The sequence below is a fragment of the Oxyura jamaicensis genome, chromosome 2 (genome assembly GCF_011077185.1).
Source record: "Oxyura jamaicensis isolate SHBP4307 breed ruddy duck chromosome 2, BPBGC_Ojam_1.0, whole genome shotgun sequence".
Classification (NCBI taxonomy): domain Eukaryota; kingdom Metazoa; phylum Chordata; class Aves; order Anseriformes; family Anatidae; genus Oxyura; species Oxyura jamaicensis.
The window spans coordinates 85,617,014-85,638,030 of record NC_048894.1 but is presented as its reverse complement, the minus strand read 5'-3'; the positions used below and the strand labels follow the sequence as shown (position 1 = coordinate 85,638,030).

General features: G+C 37.1%; 1 protein-coding gene across 1 annotated transcript in view; it reads right to left on the bottom strand.

Annotated features, from left to right (window-relative positions):
- The window catches only part of ABCA13 (ATP binding cassette subfamily A member 13), a 195,658-nt gene that overhangs the window by 160,317 nt on the left and 14,324 nt on the right, over positions 1-21,017 (bottom strand). Inside the window, exons 4-16 of the mRNA XM_035318461.1 lie at positions 18,566-18,717; positions 17,702-17,730; positions 15,949-16,112; positions 13,600-13,715; positions 10,672-10,805; positions 8,510-8,674; positions 7,059-7,258; positions 4,871-4,998; positions 4,120-4,214; positions 3,700-3,876; positions 3,254-3,459; positions 2,340-2,479; positions 963-1,080 (exon numbers count right to left, since the gene is read on the bottom strand). Of these exons, the coding sequence (XP_035174352.1) occupies positions 963-1,080; positions 2,340-2,479; positions 3,254-3,459; positions 3,700-3,876; positions 4,120-4,214; positions 4,871-4,998; positions 7,059-7,258; positions 8,510-8,674; positions 10,672-10,805; positions 13,600-13,715; positions 15,949-16,112; positions 17,702-17,730; positions 18,566-18,717 (1,824 nt within the window). The remainder of the gene's footprint in view (positions 1-962; positions 1,081-2,339; positions 2,480-3,253; positions 3,460-3,699; positions 3,877-4,119; positions 4,215-4,870; positions 4,999-7,058; positions 7,259-8,509; positions 8,675-10,671; positions 10,806-13,599; positions 13,716-15,948; positions 16,113-17,701; positions 17,731-18,565; positions 18,718-21,017) is intronic.

Sequence of the window (21,017 nt, the reverse complement as noted above, 5' to 3'; positions counted from 1 at the left end):
AGATGTCAAACATTGAAAAGAAAGCATTCCCCATGTAGAATTTGTTTCTTAGACACATAGACAAAGAAATATACCTTGCACGTATAATACAGAAAGACACAGTAAGCAGTTGGGTGATTTTGTTAGTAGTACAGCATAGGGAAAATAGTGCATTCTTTAGAAACAGTGTTTCAGGTGAAATACAAATCTGTGTTCACAAGCATTTTGTTTGTACTCCAAATTTTAAGAACATCTAAGATTTTGAAAACCCAAATCAGAAGTTACTTGCTTCTAGAGTCCATTTTAATCAAGCTACTGACCTCCCTGTCAAGTTCTGCTTGAATGAAAAGCACAGTATGGCCTGTCTAACAGTGGAGGCAATATTTGATATGCAACTAAGGTATACTGAAGGCAACACATAATTTATAAACTTTTGATTCTTCATCCTTTATTGCGCTGAAGGTGGTTACTTCCATTTTACAGGTTAAACCAGGCATTGAATTAGTAAAGACCTCAATAGCAGCATAATGAAAAATAAAGTTCAGAGTCCAGAAATGTAACTTAGAAAGCATTCTCATCTATTAATAACTGTGATCACCAACACAGCATGGTAAACATTTAACAGCATTGAACAACACAGGCAGCAATGAACAACGAGCCTGAGGCTTTTCTATAAGTGATTTTTTTTTTTCTTATTTTAACAAAGTGATGATTAAATGGTTTATGTTGTACTGTTCATCAGGGCTATAATGTATGTAACAGTGATAAGGAGGCTTTGTAACAATACACAGGAACTGTCAGGACTCCATCTCATTTCTTCCAAGTAACACTGAACAGCATTAACCATTTGGTGAAAAAAAAGTCATGGTAATTATGTTCAAGAATTACAGGTGTCTGTCCAAAGTGGAGGTGGTGTAAAGGATTTGTACAACTTTTAAGAACACCATTACAAAAAGAAATTGCACTGACTAGTTCAACCTTACCGTGACCAGGAAATAACTGAGGAATAATCTGGTAAATCTTGCAGAAATACTAAATAATGACCTAAGATAGTCTCCAAACTGAGCTTTTGTCTAGAACATAGAGATGCTTCTAGTCCATCTGCAGAGAAAATACAAATTTCAACACCAAAAGACATCAAGAAAACTTTATGTACAATTATGAACAACTTGATAACTGAATGAAACAATCTGAAAGACTCCTACCAAACAGTAGTACTTGAATTTGTGAAGAGAGAGAAATAAAGTACATTTTAAAATAAATAAACATGCAATTTTTAGTAAAGAGTTTGATCTTAGTTCTACTGAACGATATAAAGGAATGAAATACAGAATCAGTAAATATCAGCTCTACATAAGACACATCTATATCAGCCAATTCCTTACAGAAAAAAAAATAAAAGGAAAAATAGAAGATATATTTTGAATTATACATGAACTGCAGAAATACTGGGAGGGAAAAGAAAAGATCAGTTCTATTATACAAGAGTGCACTTAGTGCTGCAGTCAGCACTGAAAGAACATTAATATTTCTTTTTCCTTGGAATTTCAGTAAAAAGAAAGCACTCTTATGAAATTCACTTATTACTGCCTAGTTAACCAACATATCTGAAACTATTATATATCACAAAACCTATGCAATCAATTCACATTTGAACAGTTCACTTCACTAACACAGTTCCTTGATTTAAAAAACTGCTTATTTTTGCATTACATTCTTTACCAGCCCACTTACAGATGAAGTAATCAGTACAATTCTTAATAGCTCTGCAGAAAAAAAAAAAAAAAAAGCAAGAATTGGGAGCACAGGAAAAATAATTAAAGAAAACTAATGGGTGATACTGGGGAGGTCATTTTTTAAAACTGTTTGGATCAGCCATATTGTGCCATGCTTCATAGCTCATTTATACCACAAAATGTTCAAAAGAATAATGTAAATATTTAATTAGAAATAATTCTGAAATGGTAAAAGCTCTCCCATTCCCAGAGAGATCTGAGATCTCTGTTTTTCATGAAAATCAGTTTTCCACCAAATAAGGAAAAACTAATGTATTCCAGAAAAGTTATCAGCAGATGGGCCAGGACATCTGGAATATCACAGGATGGGATGAAGGAAATCAAACTTGAAGTCCTTGCATTAATTTGAAACCAGCCTAGGAACACCTCTACTGAGTGACCAGCTTATGTGTTCTCCCATTTATATTGTGGAATTAAGAAGTTTTCCTGACAGAATATGGGAAACATAAATGGCTCATAAATATAAAAATCTTCAGCTTTTCCCTTCATGAGGAATAATGTACTCTAAAATGGACATAGAACTTTCAGAATAAATCCTGTGCTGTGGAGTAATTATTTCCTCACCTGACTGACCTTCTGTGAAGCCCACTTTCTCGTTCATGTATTGAGCTACCTTGCATGTCCACTGGACAAAAGTTGTTAAATCCTTCCAGTATGGATTTCCCTCAAAGGCAAACAAGATTTCTTCAAGTGTATTATTAATTCTGAAATGATACGGAGAACAAAGCTGCCATGGTCAAAACAGTGATGACAGAGGACATCCATCCAGTAAAAATATAACTCCACCTTAACAGAATTATGCTGATGCTTTACATAGCTAAGCAAGAATAACAAAATCCTATCCTACTTTAAAACAATCTATTGATATACTGATTTGTTTGTAATATAGCCTCATTTAACATTGAAGTAATTCTACGGATTTCAAGCTGAATAATTGCAAATAACAAACAAATTAAAACTTAATAAAAAGATGAATGTGTTTCCACTGAATCAGAAGAACAATGACTGCTTTCTGAACACATCAAGCAACCTCAGGCTTCAGAACCCATCCTAGTATACTTTGTAACTCCCCTTTGATGTTTCTTGCATCTCACCCAAGTCTTTCAGATCCAGGTTTCCAAGAGTCCTGAGCAACACAGGACCAGAGAAGTATGCAACAGGAAGAAGAGAGGGGAGAAGTAGTAGAAAACACTTAGATGTAAAAAGATAAAGGGAGAAGAAACTTTTAGAATCCTAGATACCTGCCTATCCTCAGCCTATCTTGAAACCCTTCCCCAAAAAAATACTAGTACAAATCTTCCCCTACTTTCCTGTTTCTGCTACAGGAAAAGGTTTATTTCGGGTGGTAATCAAATGCAGAAAGCAGGACTTTAACCTTTTTATCTATTCATTTACTCATTACGATACCTACTCCAGGCTGGCATCAGCAAGAAGAGAGTCAAGATCTTTAGATATTAAAACACTTCCAAAATACATACAGTGAGAAGAACAGCTCTTCCTGACAAGAGCTGAAATGGACATCCTCCTCAGAAGGTGCTTCTGTGCTCAGCAACTGATTAATTACACAGTAATAATGGTAACTTTCAGCTAGCTGCTCTTCTATTTCTTGCCATCCCAAATAATCATCTATTATTGAATCTGGCAGGGTCTGTTGTCCATGAGTTACTTTCTGCAGAAGCAGGACCTTACACAGTAAAGAGAACAATTGTTTAAAACCAGTAAAAGGTAAGCACTCCTGAGATTTTGGCCCTGGTTCTTAGATTTCCACCCAAGGACATTCTAATCAGTTTAAATAATTAGTTACCAATAACTTATTAATAGCAAACCCTAAGAAGTACAGCCCCTGTTAATTTATTTCATTTTGTGATAGCAACATAAGTAAGGCACTGCAAGCTTTAAACAAAAAGAATTCAGAAATACTTACAGCTTCCTTTAGCGACTGGACCTGGTTGCTTAACTTGAAAGCCACCTCTGAGTTATTGCCAGAACACACATATATGGCTAAAACATCAATGATATCAGAGCCTCGTGGAAGCTGCAGGGCCTTCTCGAATATTGTAAGCACATCCTCGCATATGTAGGAAGTGTTGCTCATCAACATCTAAAAGGTAGTAAATACACTGTCTCTTTTAAAATGAATTTGAGGATAAAGTAACAGATTTAATTCACAATCTGCGTTAATTCTCATGAAAGTCAGAAGATTTTTTTTTTTTTAAAAAAAAAGTACATTGGACTAAAATGCTGCTAAATAAAACATATATACTCTTAGCCAGTATTTTCTACTTCCAATTAAGCCTGTGCAGCTCTACGCAAACTAGTATGCAAATATTAAATAACAACATACCTGTTTTAGCTCCACAAATAGCTTTCTGATGTCTAGATGAATGAATCCATCTCTTTGGGCAAAGGGAATCAATTTTTCCGAGATACGTAATGATTCTGTAAGACAGTTCCCCACCACCACATACAGAAAATATTTAACCTACAGAGTAATTCAGGGGCTGGAAGCATCATTCTGGGAAAGAAAACTATGCACAACATCGTTTGAAAGCAAGCAGTTAGAGACAAAGGTTCCATGTTACACTGGCATTCTTACATCAGCAAAATATGACCCTGTCCTCTTTCACAGCTATACCAGAGTAGCTCTAGCGACTTCAGCAAGCTTTAATGATTTTTATGAGAGGAAAACAAGGTCCTATGCAGGTTTCTAGCTATAAATGCTGTAAACAACTTTGGACACTCCCCATATGTAACAGCTGATTTAGTCAGAAATTCTTTCAAAATACAGAGAAGTTGTCTAATTCCTTAAGCAAAACTGTAAGCTCACCCTTCTCAAATAAAAGACAACACCAGAAATGTTACTAGCTAATGTTAGCACAACAGAGGCAAGGCTGGTCAGGATGATGCCTCCAGCCCTCAGGCACTCAGTCTGCCCAGCAACTGCCACTGGACCCCAGTTACCCTCTCCCCAGTTGCTGGCACCTGGACATATGAGGCTGCAGCCCTGCTCCAGCTCCTGGTGCTCCCACACGCACAGGATCCCTGCAATAACTGGCTTTGGACAGTGCTACAAAGTAATCACCACGCAGCTTTACCTTTAGTGAAGTTTAAATACTGCGTTATTACATCCCTTAGAGCTCTGTCTACCAGAAGCAATCTCTTCGTAACAGGCCACTGAGGCACAGCCTGTAGCACAGCCTGCATACTCTCCAGATACAGGATTCTGTGAATGAAAGAAACAGCACAGAAATGTTGTGTAGTACAAACAAAAAGGTAAAGCTGCTGAAAATTTAGGTTTGTTCTGATTTGTTTTAATTTTTGTGCAGTGATTCTATCACTTACTCTGCATTTTCATACAGAGCAGCAGTATAGCAAGTGTCCTTTTATAAAAAGAATTTAAATTCCAAAACACTACTAAACTATTGAACAGTTCAACTGCAGTCTCTCTCCTAACAGAAGATAATGGATTAATGGATTTTACAAAAGCCTTGGCAAAAGAAAAGAGCAAAAACAAAAGAACACCTCTGACTTGCAGCAGTCACTGATCAGCCTCCCAAGTGAGTTCAACTTGTTTTCATGGACAAATGTACCTTTTTTCAGACTAATTTTCCTAAAAGCTGAAAATGCTAATGCTATGAAAGATTTACACACAATGATTACCTTTACTCCCTTTTGCAGAAAAACATGTAGAAGTTTCCCACAGAAAAAAGTTGATTTTCTATCAAGACATTTATTGTACTAAAAAAAAAAAATGCTTCTAAACACTTAAAGCTGGGAAAAGGAGGCACTGGCTGCTATTCCACCAGAGGCTGTGAGGTTAAGCACAGGAGTTGTACATCTGTTTATAAATCCACATTCATTCATTTACTTAAGAAAGATTTTTTCCATTTTTCTGTTCAAACAGATTTGTTTGGAAGTGGAGAAATGACTGCATCCACTTTATAAGTTGATTAAAACAGTAACAAATACAGAGTCAAAGGTTGCCTGATCATCTGCCACTTGTGGGTGTGCTAATTGGAGCTCCTTATATCCTTCAGAGTTACCCTCAGGTACTGATTTGTAAAGCATGGATAATTCTTCCTACAATGCAGGCCAGTTTTAAACATGAACAAGCAGAGCTACTATGAGCTATGCCAAACTGAGCCCCTCATTATAATCACAGAACAACCTGAATTGGAAGGGACCCACAAGGATCATCAAGTCCAGCTCCCAGAGCAATGCAAGTCATCTGATATTCATTTAGAAAGACAGAAGTGTGCATTCCTGTATGCTGCCTATGCCTTCATAAGGTTCTGCCAATTTTAACAAATATTTATTAGCTCTCTATATGTACAACTTTTAAGTCCTGTGTAGTAACCTTTCCAGACATTTATTGCAAGTATTGTTTTAAAAATAGATAGGTAAACAGAGCTCCTAAACACTTTATTTTGCAGAAATCGACCAGAACAAACACCTTGATTTCATTTTAAAATATATGACATGAATCAAAATACCTGCAATTAAAGCACAGTCAATCTTTACAAGCTTATAGTTGCACTCGTCCTGAAATGAGGATTGAAGGCATTTTCAGGGTTGCAAGAAAATAGATTACTACTAGATTTGTGATCAACTGCCTTTTTTTTTTATTAAATATATATATATAGGGGAAGATTTGGACTGTGTTAGCAAAATTATTCTGCATAAACACAGAATTTACAGCCATATTTTATTAACTACTTGCATTTGCATTAAGTGATAACAGGTCAAACAGGGAACACACATAGCATTACATTGTAATTCTGTTCTCCATAGTAGGTTTATTTTCAAGATCTCCTGCAAAAACCAACATGAGTGTGAGCCCTACAGCAGAAATCCAATACATATCAGAGGCACTGGACTTGCTGTGCGTTAGTAGATTGATATTATAGCATACATTCATGGGAATCATTAATGAGTCACAGCAACTATTTGTGGGAATTAGACTTAGTAAAACAAGGCAAAGAATTTGGGTCATAGTCCAAAATGCTTAATTATACACAGCTGCCAATTTCTGTCCTGATTATGTACTCAGGTCCTCTACTGAACCTTTAAAAAGGTATACTCAGAATCACAAATTAAATTTCTTGTTCAGAACGTGTATGAGTTATAAGAGTTATTTGACTGCATAAGAAGTTTTGAATTAAATAAAAAATAAAATCACAAAACAGCCAAAAATCAGAACAAGATTAAATGTAATGTGAAAATAAATATTGAAGTTCATGTGAACTTTTTAACACAAGTTGCGGAAAGATAAGTATAACTTACAGATCATGAGATGGGCTATATTCTTCTGAAAAATAGGCTTCTGATTTCTTATTCCATGACTTGATCAGGGTATTTATCCCTGAGACAATTTTTCTGGCTTCCCTGTCATTTAGCAGCTGAGACATTACATCAACTATGATTCTTTCAAGTTCTGAAAGTAGCTTCTGAGAGTGGTTGCTGCTGAACGATTGCTCTAATACCTAGCAGATTGAAGGAAGAACAGAATGTAGCATGTTAGAGAATCAAAACTTTCTTATTTAGACAATACACAGACTGCTTTTTGTTGTTTTCCACTGTTGTCATTTTTGTCTGTTTGTTTTCTGATTTGTTTCTTTTATTTCTTGGCTGTTGTTGTTGGTTGTTGTTTGTCTGTTTTTTAATAAAAAATGCAGCTTCAACATTTTTGGCTCCCATTACACAAAGAGATGGAGAAGGAGCCTGCATGCTCCCATTTTGGCACGCTCCCATTGTGGCAGTCTGGCAAAACCCTCAGACTGCCCTTATTTTCTCCCTCATTATGCCTTCTAAGTGCCTAGTGGTTTTAACAGATTTTCACTATAAAAGGCATCCAGCTTACCAAGGAAATTCCCAGTGACTAGCAGCTTCAATTACATCATTCCAAAGAGTTTTAAAACCATGCCTGACATTATTACTGAATTTACCTATGGCCAAAATAGTCATTACTTTAGGCAAACAAATTAAATGGTGACTTCAAGTCATCACAGATCAGTAAAACTAATCAAGAGATATACTACATTTTTAAGGAAATAAATTAGTTCTACATGCTTACTCTAGATCATACTGCAAAAATCTCCAGAGCAGATGATATATAGTTTAATATTTTTTTAAATATTAAAATTTTAAACACACACACACACACACACACTAGTGTTAAGGCAGCTAGGTAAGTGTTCTCCTTAAGAAGCATCTCGCTTGTTTATCCTATTGTCCACGCAACTACTACACATCAACATAGAAACTGCATGACAAGTTGTTTTGCCAGAGCAGAATTTTAAAATGTTACCCTGGAGATTTACTCTTATCCTCCTCACTTCAGCCACTATTGCCTAAGCTGGTGGAGGAGAATTAATAAATGAACAATATACCGTAGTCTCCTTTCAGTTTTGTCCCAAATTCAGGCCCAAGTGAGACTGTAAACGGGTTTTCTTTCTGTCAGACCTCAGCAGTGCGGTCTATTTCACCATGTTCCCTATTACATTTCAAATCCATGTTTGAGTTAATGAGAAAAATATGATTAAGTAGACACATGGTGATAGATTATACTTCCACCGTAACAATTCTTGTAAGAAAGATTACTTTCTCTCATTAGTCAGATGAAAATATTCATGGCAATAATATTTTATACCTATCTCTGATGTTCTAACTGAGTCACTGTTGACAGCCTGCATGCAAAAATTAGGAATTTAATCTAATAACTCATTAAAGTGAACCTGTGCATAGAGTCTGAGCTTGCTGACAGAATGGACAAGATACAGTTTGGCCTCGTGCCATGTGGAAATACAGCCTTCTTCATTATTCTCTTTGTTAGCTTCATCCCCCGGCACACTGGACAGAGCAGAACACACAAACTGGTCCAGTGTCTCTCCTGTGGGAATCTGGCAGGGACGCAAGACATTGAAGAGTATGTCAGAGAGTTGCTGTTATATCTGATATCAATTTACTTATCTGATTAAAAAGAAAATCACATAGCCTTCTTCAGTGACAACAAAATCCAGTTAATCCAGCCTAGTGTTCTTGGGTACTGCACATGCAGAGTGTACTGCAAAATAACAGTGTGGCCCCATTAAGGTTCATACTTCTACACCAGATGGAGTAGTGAGATTTGTCTACACAAGGAATTTTCATCCTGTAGCTACATCAGTGTTGTTATTTTACATTAATTTCCAGGTTGGCACTGAAATAGTTTGCAATTATACAGTCCAACTACACTAGCATTTTGTACTGGAATAATTATGAAGAAGCAACTTCACAAGTATAAAAACAACTGAAGTATAAAGCATTCAGTACAATGATATATCTTAACCAATGATTATATATACAGTGGACAAGTTTTAAATTGAAGGTGGCACTTTTCAGCAGTGTGGACAAGGGGACAACTTTTTTCCTCATAGCCTGACTTCTAAATTCCATGTTGAAAGATTTATTTTTCCAGATAATATAAATTTTATCAAAGCTTACAAAAATCACTTAGTACATCTTAAATCTCCCTAATAGTGTCTTTCTGAGGTATTTCCCATCCAAACCCCTTTCAACTGTGACTAGGAAATGTATTGAAAGTTTTGCAAATGTTTTGACACCACACCAGCTCAGGCATCAGATAGAGAATTGAAGTGCTCAGAACAGACATTGACCATATTTCCATACTTCTCTTCATACTCTTTGAAGGTCTTCAGTGTCCTACGATATATACACAATATGAAGGTATTAAGCTTAATCTATAAATAGCTAACAGATATTCTGTCAAATATTCTGCTCAGTTGGTCACACTGGCCATCAATTATATTTCATTAGAAGGCCATTCAAAAGGGGCTTGATCGTTTTTGTTTGCTAATATAATTTACCTATTTCTGTAAATCATCCATTTTTATAATGATCTCTTCTCAAGAAGAGCTCCAGACCATACCTAGCAAAAGAAAGGACTTCTGAAAATTACCAGCATGTTCTAGCCAAAGACTAGACTTCAGTAGAAATTCAAGAGATGTTTCAAGTGTTCTGTAGCTCAAACTAGACTATCGCAGGAGGTCATTTTGGTCTAGTAGAAACATTAAAAAAAACCTCTCTGAGAAGAAATATTTTCTTCAAAGTTTGACATACTGCTCATATATTTGAATATCCCCACTGAGACTACTCATCAATCAAGTATATTCATATTAAGACTGTACAACTAAAAGTAAGAACTGCTGATGTACCTTTATTTAGGCACAGAAGAGAGAAGCTTTCTTTGTCCATCAAACCAGATGAAAAATGCTACTTGTCAAAAGAATCCAGGCAACTTCTAATCTAGGCTTTATTTTAAAAATTTAATGGAGCAAAACACAGAATTTACTTCCCTGTCATTTCAGTAAAAACAGTACTTATTCTTTACATCTATAATTTAATTTTTTGTAACCTACAGATTTATTTCAAAACAGGCCAAGAGAAGTGATTATTTCCCATAAGGTCAAAGTAAAAAAGGCATCCATTTTAATTCTCACTACAACTTCTACAAGAGAACACAATTCAGAGCAGCCAGGCAAAATCTAACATGAATATTATTGAATAAAATCTTTTGTTTGAATCATTTGATTCTTGATATGAAAAAGCACGTCCTTAGTTATAGATGGCTTCAAGTGATTAGTTATGCTATTAGCAAGTCACATATAATGGTGCAAATACCTGCTGAACAAAGCTTACAAAGTTTGTATTCAATTTCAAGACACAACTGGAAACATTCATCCAAGCTCTTTACCTTCTGAAAAATGTAATGCTGCTTCTGTCTACCTTTCTAAAATATGATTATAGCTCCTGTATGGCATGAAAAATCCCTTCAGGGTTTTCCTTCAGGAAACAAAAACAGAGGAAAGAGGGACACTGAAATTTTCAAGTAGTTTACCTTTGTTAATTGTGCTGTATAACTTAGAAGTTTCTTAACATGGAGATCATCAAAACCAAACCTAGATTCAAGTTCTGCTCTGACAGCACGTGGATTCCACAAAACAGCTCCTAGAGAAAGATTATATTGAAAACCTGAAAGAAAAAAAAAATAGTTTACAGCATTCCTACTTTTTTTATTTGCATTGTTTCTTGATAATTCAGACTTGATGAGACCCAAATAAAACATTTCCAGCTTTTTGAAGAAAATAAGTATGCACCTGAATAATTATTTCACTAGGATAAAATCCCTGGTTGCATTAGGAACATGGCAAGGTCAGCTAATCTGATGGTATTTCACCAGCCGTTGATAGGATCATCATGAGATGCCCTGCACAGTGACTGCAAGCAGATGCAGCATTGTGCCAGTCTGAACTGTGCATCCAATTATGCATGCATTTGTGCAAATGTGTGTATTTATGGGATGAAAATGATTTATTGCTGAGAGGGAGGGCACTAGGAGAATACCAGCTGCACTCTGTAAACAGATTTGAATAAAGATACAACTTCTGTACCTGGTGAAACAAATCAGAGAGCTTTCTGAGGGAGGGTATGTCATAACTCCACTGCAGTAAGAGGCATGAAGGAAAGCAAGTCAATTTACATTGCTTTTGTTCTAGCTAGCTTTAAAGCAGTACCAGTGAAGACACAGGGTTAATGATACAGTACATACCCAGCTCACACAAAGCCTTGCCTAGCTCTCAGAGAAACCCCCATCACTACAAAATACCACTGTGATAAGACTTAGCACACTATGACCTGCCTACTTTGCTATCACCATACCTATTAATTACACCAGAAATTAACTTCCTGGCATCAAACTTTCTGTATTCTCTATTTTTAAACTAAATTCTAATTTGTCATAAATATCTGAATATTTGGTGACATGAGCATATTGTACGCAACACTTCTTTTGAGTTTATAAGCCTGTAACACTAAATGAATGAAAATATATCTAAGAGGCCATAGCTTTTCCAGCTTCCTAACATTTGACATAGCTGCAAGGCAACTAGCAAGTCAAAAATGCCAGCCAGACACACATAAACTATACTTTAAGGCTACCTGTCACTCATTTCTCTTTTGAATAGCTGGCTGTAAAGTACTTGAAAGAACAAATAGCAGTGACCTGAGCTCAGGCCCAGGGAATTAAAGTCCATCCTCTGTACAGGGGCTCAAACATATTACCCTTCTATCATTTCAGTCTTGTTTTTGACAGTGGGAGGGGGATTTAGACCACGTACATTTCTTGGCCTGACTTTCCATGCAGAGCCAGCAGCTGCACATAGAATCTAATTGTGTGTCTCCAGGCAATTTGCCAATGAAACCTGTTCCTGACCTAAATCTTGAGGAGTTGTCCTGTGCCCAGCCTACCTTCTCCAGTTAAACAGTTCTCCCACAACCAAGCAGCAGAGGGTGAAAATGTAGCCCTCCAGGTAAGACTAGAATTTGTGATAACAGAAGAATAAAGCTTTAAAGTAAGACTGACATAACGTATAACATGTATGTCCAAAACAAGAGTGCATCCTTCTATCAAATGGAAGATTTGATATCACTTTGTAGAGATTTAGTCTCTCTAAAATTCACCACTGAAAGATCATTCTAAACATGATACATTAGGCCATACAGTTGTGACAGTCTGATGAAACGCAGTTATTAGTGTTTAAAAAAGAAACAGGTCAATAAAGAAATGAGTGACATCATTCAATTCTTGGACCATTGTAGTGGGCTTATGTGGCAAGATTTTGGTAGCAGGGGGCCATAGGGGTGGCTTCTGTGAGAAGGAGCTAGAAGCTGCCCCATGTTTGGTAAGGACCCCACTGCTGACCAGAACTGAGCCAATAAATGATGTTGTTTGCACCTCTGTGAGAGCAGATTTAAGACAGGAAAAAATGCTGGGCCACACAGCAGCTGAGAGTGAGAGGAGTGAGGAACAGCCTTGCAGGCACCAAGGTCAGTGAAGAAGGAGGGGGAGAGGTGCTCCAGGCGCCGGAGCAGAAGTCCCCTGCAGCCTGTAGTGAGGACCATGGTGAAGCAGGCTCTCCCCCTGCAGCCCATGGAGTACCACGGTGGGGCAGGGTTCCACGCTGCAGCCTGTGAAGGAGACCACGGTGGAGCAGGTGGACCTGCACTGATGGAGGCTGTGGCCTGTGGAAGACCCCTGCCGAGGAGGATTCCAGGCTGGACCTGTAGGTCATGGAGAGGAGACCACACAGGAGCAGGTGACCTGGCAGGAGCTGCTGCCCGTGGGGGACCCAGGTTGGAGCAGTTTGCTCCCGAGGGATGGACCCTGTGGTACGGACCCATATCTGGAGCAGTTCTTGAAGAGCTGCTGCCTGTGGGAAGCCCATGCCGGATCAGTTCAGCAAGGACTGCATCCCGTGGGAGGGACCCCACAGCACAGGGGACGAGAGTGACCGAGAAGGAGCGGCGGAGAAGAAGCGCTATAGACTGGCCATAACCCCCATTCCCCCATTCCCCTGCGCTGCTCGGGGGGGGGGGGGGGGGGTGGAAAATGTTGGTTGGGGGGGAAGTTGCTTTTGGTTTCTTTCCTTTGTTTCTCACTTCTCTAGCTCGTCAGTAATAGGCAATAAATCTTCCTATCCCCCTATGCTGACTCTGTTTTGCCCATCATGATAATTACTGCGCGATCTCCTCATCCTTATCTCAACCCTTGAGCCCTTTTCATCGTATTTTCTCCCCGTTCCTTTTTGAGGAGGGGGAGTGAGAGAGAGGTTGTGGTGGAGCTCGGCCGCCCACCCGAGTAAAACCACCACAACCATTTACATTGGGAATTTAGCAGGAATTCAGAAAGTTACTGCTATCATGTATTTGCAACATGCTTACAAGGTATGTCAAAAATAATAATAATAATCTAAAGCAAATTCCTTACCTTCCAAGCTCCTATCCTGTACCAATTCAGCAGTTAAATTCAGTGCGATTTTCACCACTTCATAGAAACTCCGGCCCAATGGCATCACATCTAAATCTTTCAATGATGCTAAGGTACTGAAAACAAAACAAAAATCAAGCTCTCCATACATAAAGAACTGAAAGGGCTTGGTGGAATAAGATGAAGCTCAAACAATTGAATATTAAAATACATAGTTACTGCTGAACGAACTGATCTTTTGTTAAACTATTTTTTTTCATTTAAAAAAAAAAAAAATGAGATTTTACAGTTAGTCCTTTACTCGATATTCACTAAGGATATGAAATAATGCACCAATGTTCTCAGGGAGAAGGGACAGTCAGGGTAGGAGATATGAGTTAAAATGAGATCAAAAAGAGAGAGCAAAAGCAGTACTAGTATTCTCCTAGTCACCCCTGCAGCAAGACGACAGGATGAGCAATAAAATAAACATTGGCTTATTCTACTCAATCTGCAGAAGCAAAATACATTTAAAGCAACAGAAGACTTACTCTCACAACAAATTAAACAAAACACATTATGTAACACTGATAAAAATACATCTGTTAAATTACTTACAACTCCCAGTTTTCCCTTTGCTAGGAAACAAACTATATTAATACAGCTACAATTTACTACTTAAAGCTTTAATCAAATTTATTAATTTCCCATAGCATATTCCTCTATTAAGCAAATAAAAATCCAGCTTCATTAGACAACTGGATCAACAGTTTCAGTAACACGTATGTCCAACAATATGAGAACAAAATGCAACATCACTTAAGTTACCTGAATAGGTGTGAAAAGTGTTGGACTAGGACATATTGTTCAACCAGACAATCAATTACCCCCACAACTATGGGACATAAAAAACACGGGACAATGGGAAAAAGAAAAAAAAAAAAAAGTTTATTGTTGTTGTTTTGTAAATCCTTGGCTTGGCTTTGATTTTTGTAGTCTCTTTTTCTCATGGTGGGCTAGTCTCCACTAGGTACCTCTGAGAGGACAGCAAAGATGGTACTGCTCAGGAAGTGGGAGAAGTTGTAAATTTAGGATCCTTTCTGCTGGCTAAATTTTGCCCAAACTAGGACCTCTACCTAGAAACATATGTTAGAAATCTGAGGACAGTCAAGAGGTAAGCATTGGTTTTCATGGTCTGCTTTCCAAATTGGATTATTTACAGAAAACTGAAGGGCACTGAAGGACACCAGTCAACCCACAGGTTGACCCATCTGGCCAAGCACCCACACATTTGCTCACTCCCTTCTCCCATGGGACAGGGAAAATACAAAGAAGGCAAGAAGACTCAAGGACCAAAACAGAGGCAGTTTAATAGGCAAAGCAAAATCTGTGTATGCAAGCAAAGCAAAACAAGGAAATAATTACCTACTTCCCCATCAGCAGGCAAATGTCCAGTCACTTACTGGAAAGCAGGGCCTCAGCATGCATAGTAGTTATTTGGGAAGACCAATGCCATAACCATAAAAATCCCCTGCTTCCTCCTCCTTTCCCTCAGCTTTTACTGCTGAGCATAGCATTATGTGATATGGAATATATGACCCTTTGGTCTCTTTGCTCAGCTATCCCAGCTGTGTGCCCTCTCAACTTATTGCCTGCACCCAGCCTATCTACTGGAAGGCAGAGGTAAAAAAGCAAAAAGTCTTGAGATTGTGCCAGCACTGCTCAGCAATAGCCAAAACACTGGCATGCTATCAGAGCTGTTCCAGTCACAAATGCAAAGTATAGCACCATATGGGTTGCTACAAAGACAACTAACTCCATCCCAGGCAGATGTATTTGTATTCTGTGCTTTTGATACCATATGTCTTTCTCTGAATCTAGCTGTCCTTCACCTGAGGCAGGAAACTTTCACTTCCAGAATACAGCCCTCTGTTTTTTTTCTTAATGCTTCATCTCTTGCAAGAGAAGCAAGAGCCTTGAGAAACCAAATGGACTCATTTTCCTGACACTGAGTGCAACATAGATATTAAGCTGATTAGAATTCAAACTGTGATTTTCTTATATTCTTTCAAACAATCCCAAAGCACATGACAAAGTTTAAAGCCATTGTTAACATGAATCTCCTTCCCTGAGACTCCTAGGGAATCACTGCTGAGCTGGACAGAGATGAAATACAGTTATAAAGGGCTCAGAATGGGTGAAATCTCCTACCACATCTCTATAAAAGCAGTATCTGGTCAACAGAAAAAAAAAAAAAATGCCACCTTCCTTGCCCCGATGAGGATGCTGATATTAAATAGCCTATGAAAAGAACAAGAATTTCAGGTAAAACACTAAAGCAGAACATTTTAAGCATTTAAGAGTACTTACTTTTTAATAACTTCTAGAAACTGTGCTAGAACAGCTAACCCATCCTCCGTATAAAAATTGTTCAATTCAAGGTGAGGGAGTGAATGTAGAAGGTTCCAGAAAGAAGATTGTTTGCACAGGTTTTCTACTCTAGAAATCATTTCCTCAGCTTCATTCAAATCCATCTGTATGTGAGGAAAACACATTTACACATGACATTCCCATTAGCAGAAAAAACTAGCAGGTGCCTGCTACTTCCCCAGCACTCTTTAATTTTAAACTATTTCAAACAATTTTTCAGGTTGGAAATGTACCTTCTAGCTCCAGTAATTCATCACATCATTATGGTCGTACTTTGAACTTAGTGCAGTTTTGTTTCACAGACTTTCTCTGCTCAGATGGAAAATGGAGCTAGCAGAAGAGTTAAACAATCTTTCTGCTCAGAATTGTAAGGAGACGCATTACACGATCCCAAAAAGCATGAAAGCATGGTTACCTTTGAGACCTCTAACACAAAGAGCTCTTTACACTGGCAATGAATTTTGTAAGTCTAGGGAGTAAAGACCAGCATCCTGCCAGGGACTTCCATCCCCGCCTCACTGCTCCTCCAGATGTCAAATATTGTTTTATGAAAATGGCTTTTGAAAGATGAACTGTTGGCTAAAAACACATCAGGACTAAGCTATCAGGTGCCTATGCAAAACATAGGATTTGTCATAGTTGTTCATTATGCAGCCCTTATTTATCTAGGTTAATGTTTCAGCAGGGCTCTTTTGGATAATACTAACATGAGCATGCCTTCTACAAAAAGCTTGCATATACAAACTGTTAATAATGATAGGCTACTTTCAATTAAATATGTTCTAAATACTGAAAAAAAAAAAAAAAAAAAAAAAACAACTTTTTTCTGTTTTATATTCCACTGCAGAAATTAAATTTCATATTGATAAAGCTCCTTCCAATCAAGCAGCTCTTGAGCAATTGACAAATGTTAATTGACAAATGCCTTCTCATTTCAAGTTATATAAACTGGAAATCTAGGTTTCATGAAGGTGCAGTTTGTAATCAATGAAGTGTAGAGAAAAATATTCAATATTTTTAAAGCAAAACTATTGTTCTGTGAAAGGTACAAAACTGACAGCAATGAAAATCCACTACCATGCCCATTCAGCCTCCCTCCTTCTGTTGAGACTGCAAGAGTGGAAGACTACTCAGAGCCCAAACTCATGTCACACAGAATGCCAAGTAAGTTCTTGAAGGAATTATGCTACATCTTACAAATCTGCCTTTCTTCACTCCCAAGTGAAAAAGTCTGCTTGACATATTCATATAATAAATCTGAACTCAAAATAATGTCCAAGCAAGAGCATCATCTTTCCAAACTCACTGTGTTCCTTTTCTAAGGGGTTTGTTTGTTTTTCTATAATAAGCAAACATTAAGATAATAGTTCCTTGTAAAATGTTTTGTAATATGATTTTATAGAAATACTTAAGGTCTGGCAGATAGTGTTTTAAATTGGTCGTAATAAATAACTAGCCTTCAAGTAGCTGTGGATTTTGACTACTAACAACCTAGACTTGCTTAAATTGGTAATCAAGAAACCACTGAACATTTATCAAACATCCAAGACTTTTTTGTTGTTGTTCAAAAGCATACCAATTTTATAAAAGATAGTTTACTAAAACTTGACAGGATACAAAATTCTAACCATTACAATAAAGATGCTTCAAAATTCAGAACTGTAATTTAGAAATAAAATGTTAAAATACTTACAGTAAGAAAAGTGGTGCTGTTATGGAGCCCTGTAAAAATCAGATATTTTTCCTTTACACAGAGGCATTATTAACTTCAGAAAATTCCATTTAAAAGAAATAGAAAGTAGTAAACAAAGTGCATTTCTCCAGGAGAAAACAGGTGTGGAACAAGTAATACACTAGAAAGACAGTGTATCCATTGAATTTCTTTGGTTTCTGATATTTTTACAATTATCACAGAAACAAAAGAATTCAATTTTCAGTAAGGCAAAATCATCACAATACCTTCCAGAAGAACCTATTAGCCCCCAGATCGCCAGGCATGAAAACAACTGCTTTACTTCTACCTTTCTGCCCAAAAACTGAGCCAGAAAGGCAGGGTAGGCATAGGTCTGCTACAGCAAAAATGTGCAGTATGGATGGGAACAGAAAGGGGAAATCAGAACATGGTGTTTCCTGTCTCCTTCTTTTAGTACAAGAATGATTTGTTCACCTGAAGGTCACCACAACAGAAATACCTGGGAAGAAAGACTAGGTTATTTCCCAGACCAACAGATCCCTCTCAGTAAAGTCTAGCATTTATTCAAAAGTAACTATCAGTATAAGTAACCACATGTTCAAATTATTAATCCTTATCTTTAAATCTTTCCCCATGCAGTACTTCATTAACTATCAAGTTGTAAAACAAGAACACAACTTTAGAAAACTGAGAATTATGACAGCCATGGTAATAGTAATCATAAAAGTGGTAGTTATTTTTTTTCAGATCACCTAAAATTTGAGTTTGCTCATTTTATTTTTTAGGATAGAAGTGTTCCTTTGTTGGATGGCTATCATTACGTGATAGATAAAGCAATTCATTATTTTAAAGATCACAACTTACCTGAGAACTTTGAGTTTTCTTCCCAGAGCTTTTCTAAAGCCACAGCTTTCTCTGCGGTCTCAGCAAATCCCTTTGCAAGTTCTTGTATCTCTTTCAAGAAGGCTAGATCAGGTTCTGCAAAGCTCTCTGGACCACCTTGGACACCTGAAATGCTTTGCCATGGAAAAGGAAGGGGACAGATAAAGTCATGACAATCTGGCAGCAAGTAGCTGACAAATGTGTACATATTACCTTATGGGAGTATTTGGATTTTTTGTTTGTTTGTTTTTAAAACTATTATATAATTAACCATTTTTATTTTTTTTTAGTTCATTAGCATATGAGTTGCATTACTGAGCCAAAAATGACAGGAAAGGGGGGACCTAAAAATCCTTGAGCTGGAGCATCTCACCTACGGAAGGAACCCAATTCTGGCATCAACATCAAAAGAAGTCTATCATGAATCCAGGTCATGCTTCTTCTATACTGTATGCTGAAGTTTGAGTTTTCCTACTGCATCTAAGGCAATACATTAGAATTGTTATCCAGAAACAGGGAAGTCAACGTTACCAGATGGAATGTGGATAAGACCTCTTACGGGGCCCTGACCAAGGCTGGCACCTCCCCCTTTTAGTTAGTTTATTGTAATAACAGTTCTGCCACCTTAAAACAACAAAAAGCCGCAATACTAACAGCTGTACATCAATTCCATGTGACGTGCTCCTCAAGGTACCATTCTACTCGAAAATCTATACAGTTTGTACTTGGAATATTATGTTTTTTTCTTTTTGTTTGCTTGTTTGTTTGTTTTCAAGTACATGCAGCAACTTATAAAAATGCTGTTGTGTTATCAGTACTGGCTTTCCACTGATTTTAGCTCAGAGCTAAACCCATTGTACATAATTGTTTCTCTCTCCAATACCACCATCTGGTGGCTACTCAATAACACAACAGTTTTCTAATACTAATTTTAAGGTGAAGTGAGAAGTCGAATATTTTCTATGTCTCTTTACAAGAGAAAATTACTTAGAGTATCCCAAGGCACCATAAACAATGGAGCAATCATCTTTAACATGTTACCAGGCAGCTGAATTCTGTTTTATCTTATACAAATTATATTTTAATCTAATTCAAATATATCATATAGTTGAAATTATATTAGGTTGAAGTTGTGTAGCAAAAATATCACTGTTTTTCATTAGAAGCACAATTAACTGTTGTATAAGCACCACTTTAAAAGTATAGTAAAGAGTTATCTTCCTTTCTTGTCAGACTTGTATGTGAATGTTAGTTTTCATTGCAATTCTTACCTATTGGTAAAGAAATATCTAATGACATAGAAATTCACAAAGCACAAACTGGCACTGTTCTCCCATTCCACTCCCTAATTTTGCTGAGTTAGTTTATCCCGTCTTGTTGCTTCCAGCTGATTCCTACAAACAGTACCATGATCTTCACTGAGCAGGACTTCAACATAGCAAGTCCTGTGAACAAGCACCTCAAAAGGAAAATATTTTGGTTAAAAAAAAAAAAAAATGTTTCTTCCAATTATTATCAGTTTTCTAGGTGCAATTTTTTCCAGTGACAAGTTCTTTGACACATTATACAAACATTCAGTAGCAGTGGCATCTCAGCTCATGTAAGGCCACACAAACCCTAAGGACACTTTAGTTAACAGTGAAAGGAAAATACATGCAGAAAGAGGTCATGTCAGAGTCCTAAGCTTGACTTAGGTTGCATAGAAAACCATGGAAACTGAAAGAATTCAGCATTGTGACTCAAGGGACAGCAGATGGACCCAAATAAAACAGCTTTTTAAAACTCTGAATGACTTTGAAAAGACCGTACATAACCTTCTGCCTGAGCATTAGGCTCTTGATTCTGCTAGGAGCAGGAAATTATTAAAGCATTATTGGATGAAAGCATTATTGGACTGAACCAGATAATTTGAGACCATCGACCAATACATGACCTTCGTGTCTTTTAAGCTGAAAATAATTTGATTCTATAAATAGTTATGATTAAGAATTAATATCAAACACTGTAAGAACTATTTAATGTAATTGTTGTCTGTTGCCTTTGTTGAGTCTATATTACCAAAATGTTTTCATTCTAATTAGTTGAGTTAGATATTAAGTCACAAAACCAAAGCTGTACATAATTGCATCACATACGTCTAAAAGTTCTGTTAAAACACAGACACAAAATTATGGGCAGATGAAGCAGAACATTTCTCTTACACTCCCTCCCTGATCCTCATTTTTTTCTGACATCTACAGAGTTGTCTGCAACTTTAGGCTAACAAACGAGGAGAAAAAAAAATAATCTTAGAACTACCAATAAGTTCTTTATTGTTTCAGAGAAGTTTATTTTGATCCCAGCTTGGCTGACTGACAGGTAGATTTTAGAGAAGTCTTTCACCAACTTCAAACTTCCATGGATTAAAGACAGAACAATTTCTTGCCACATATTT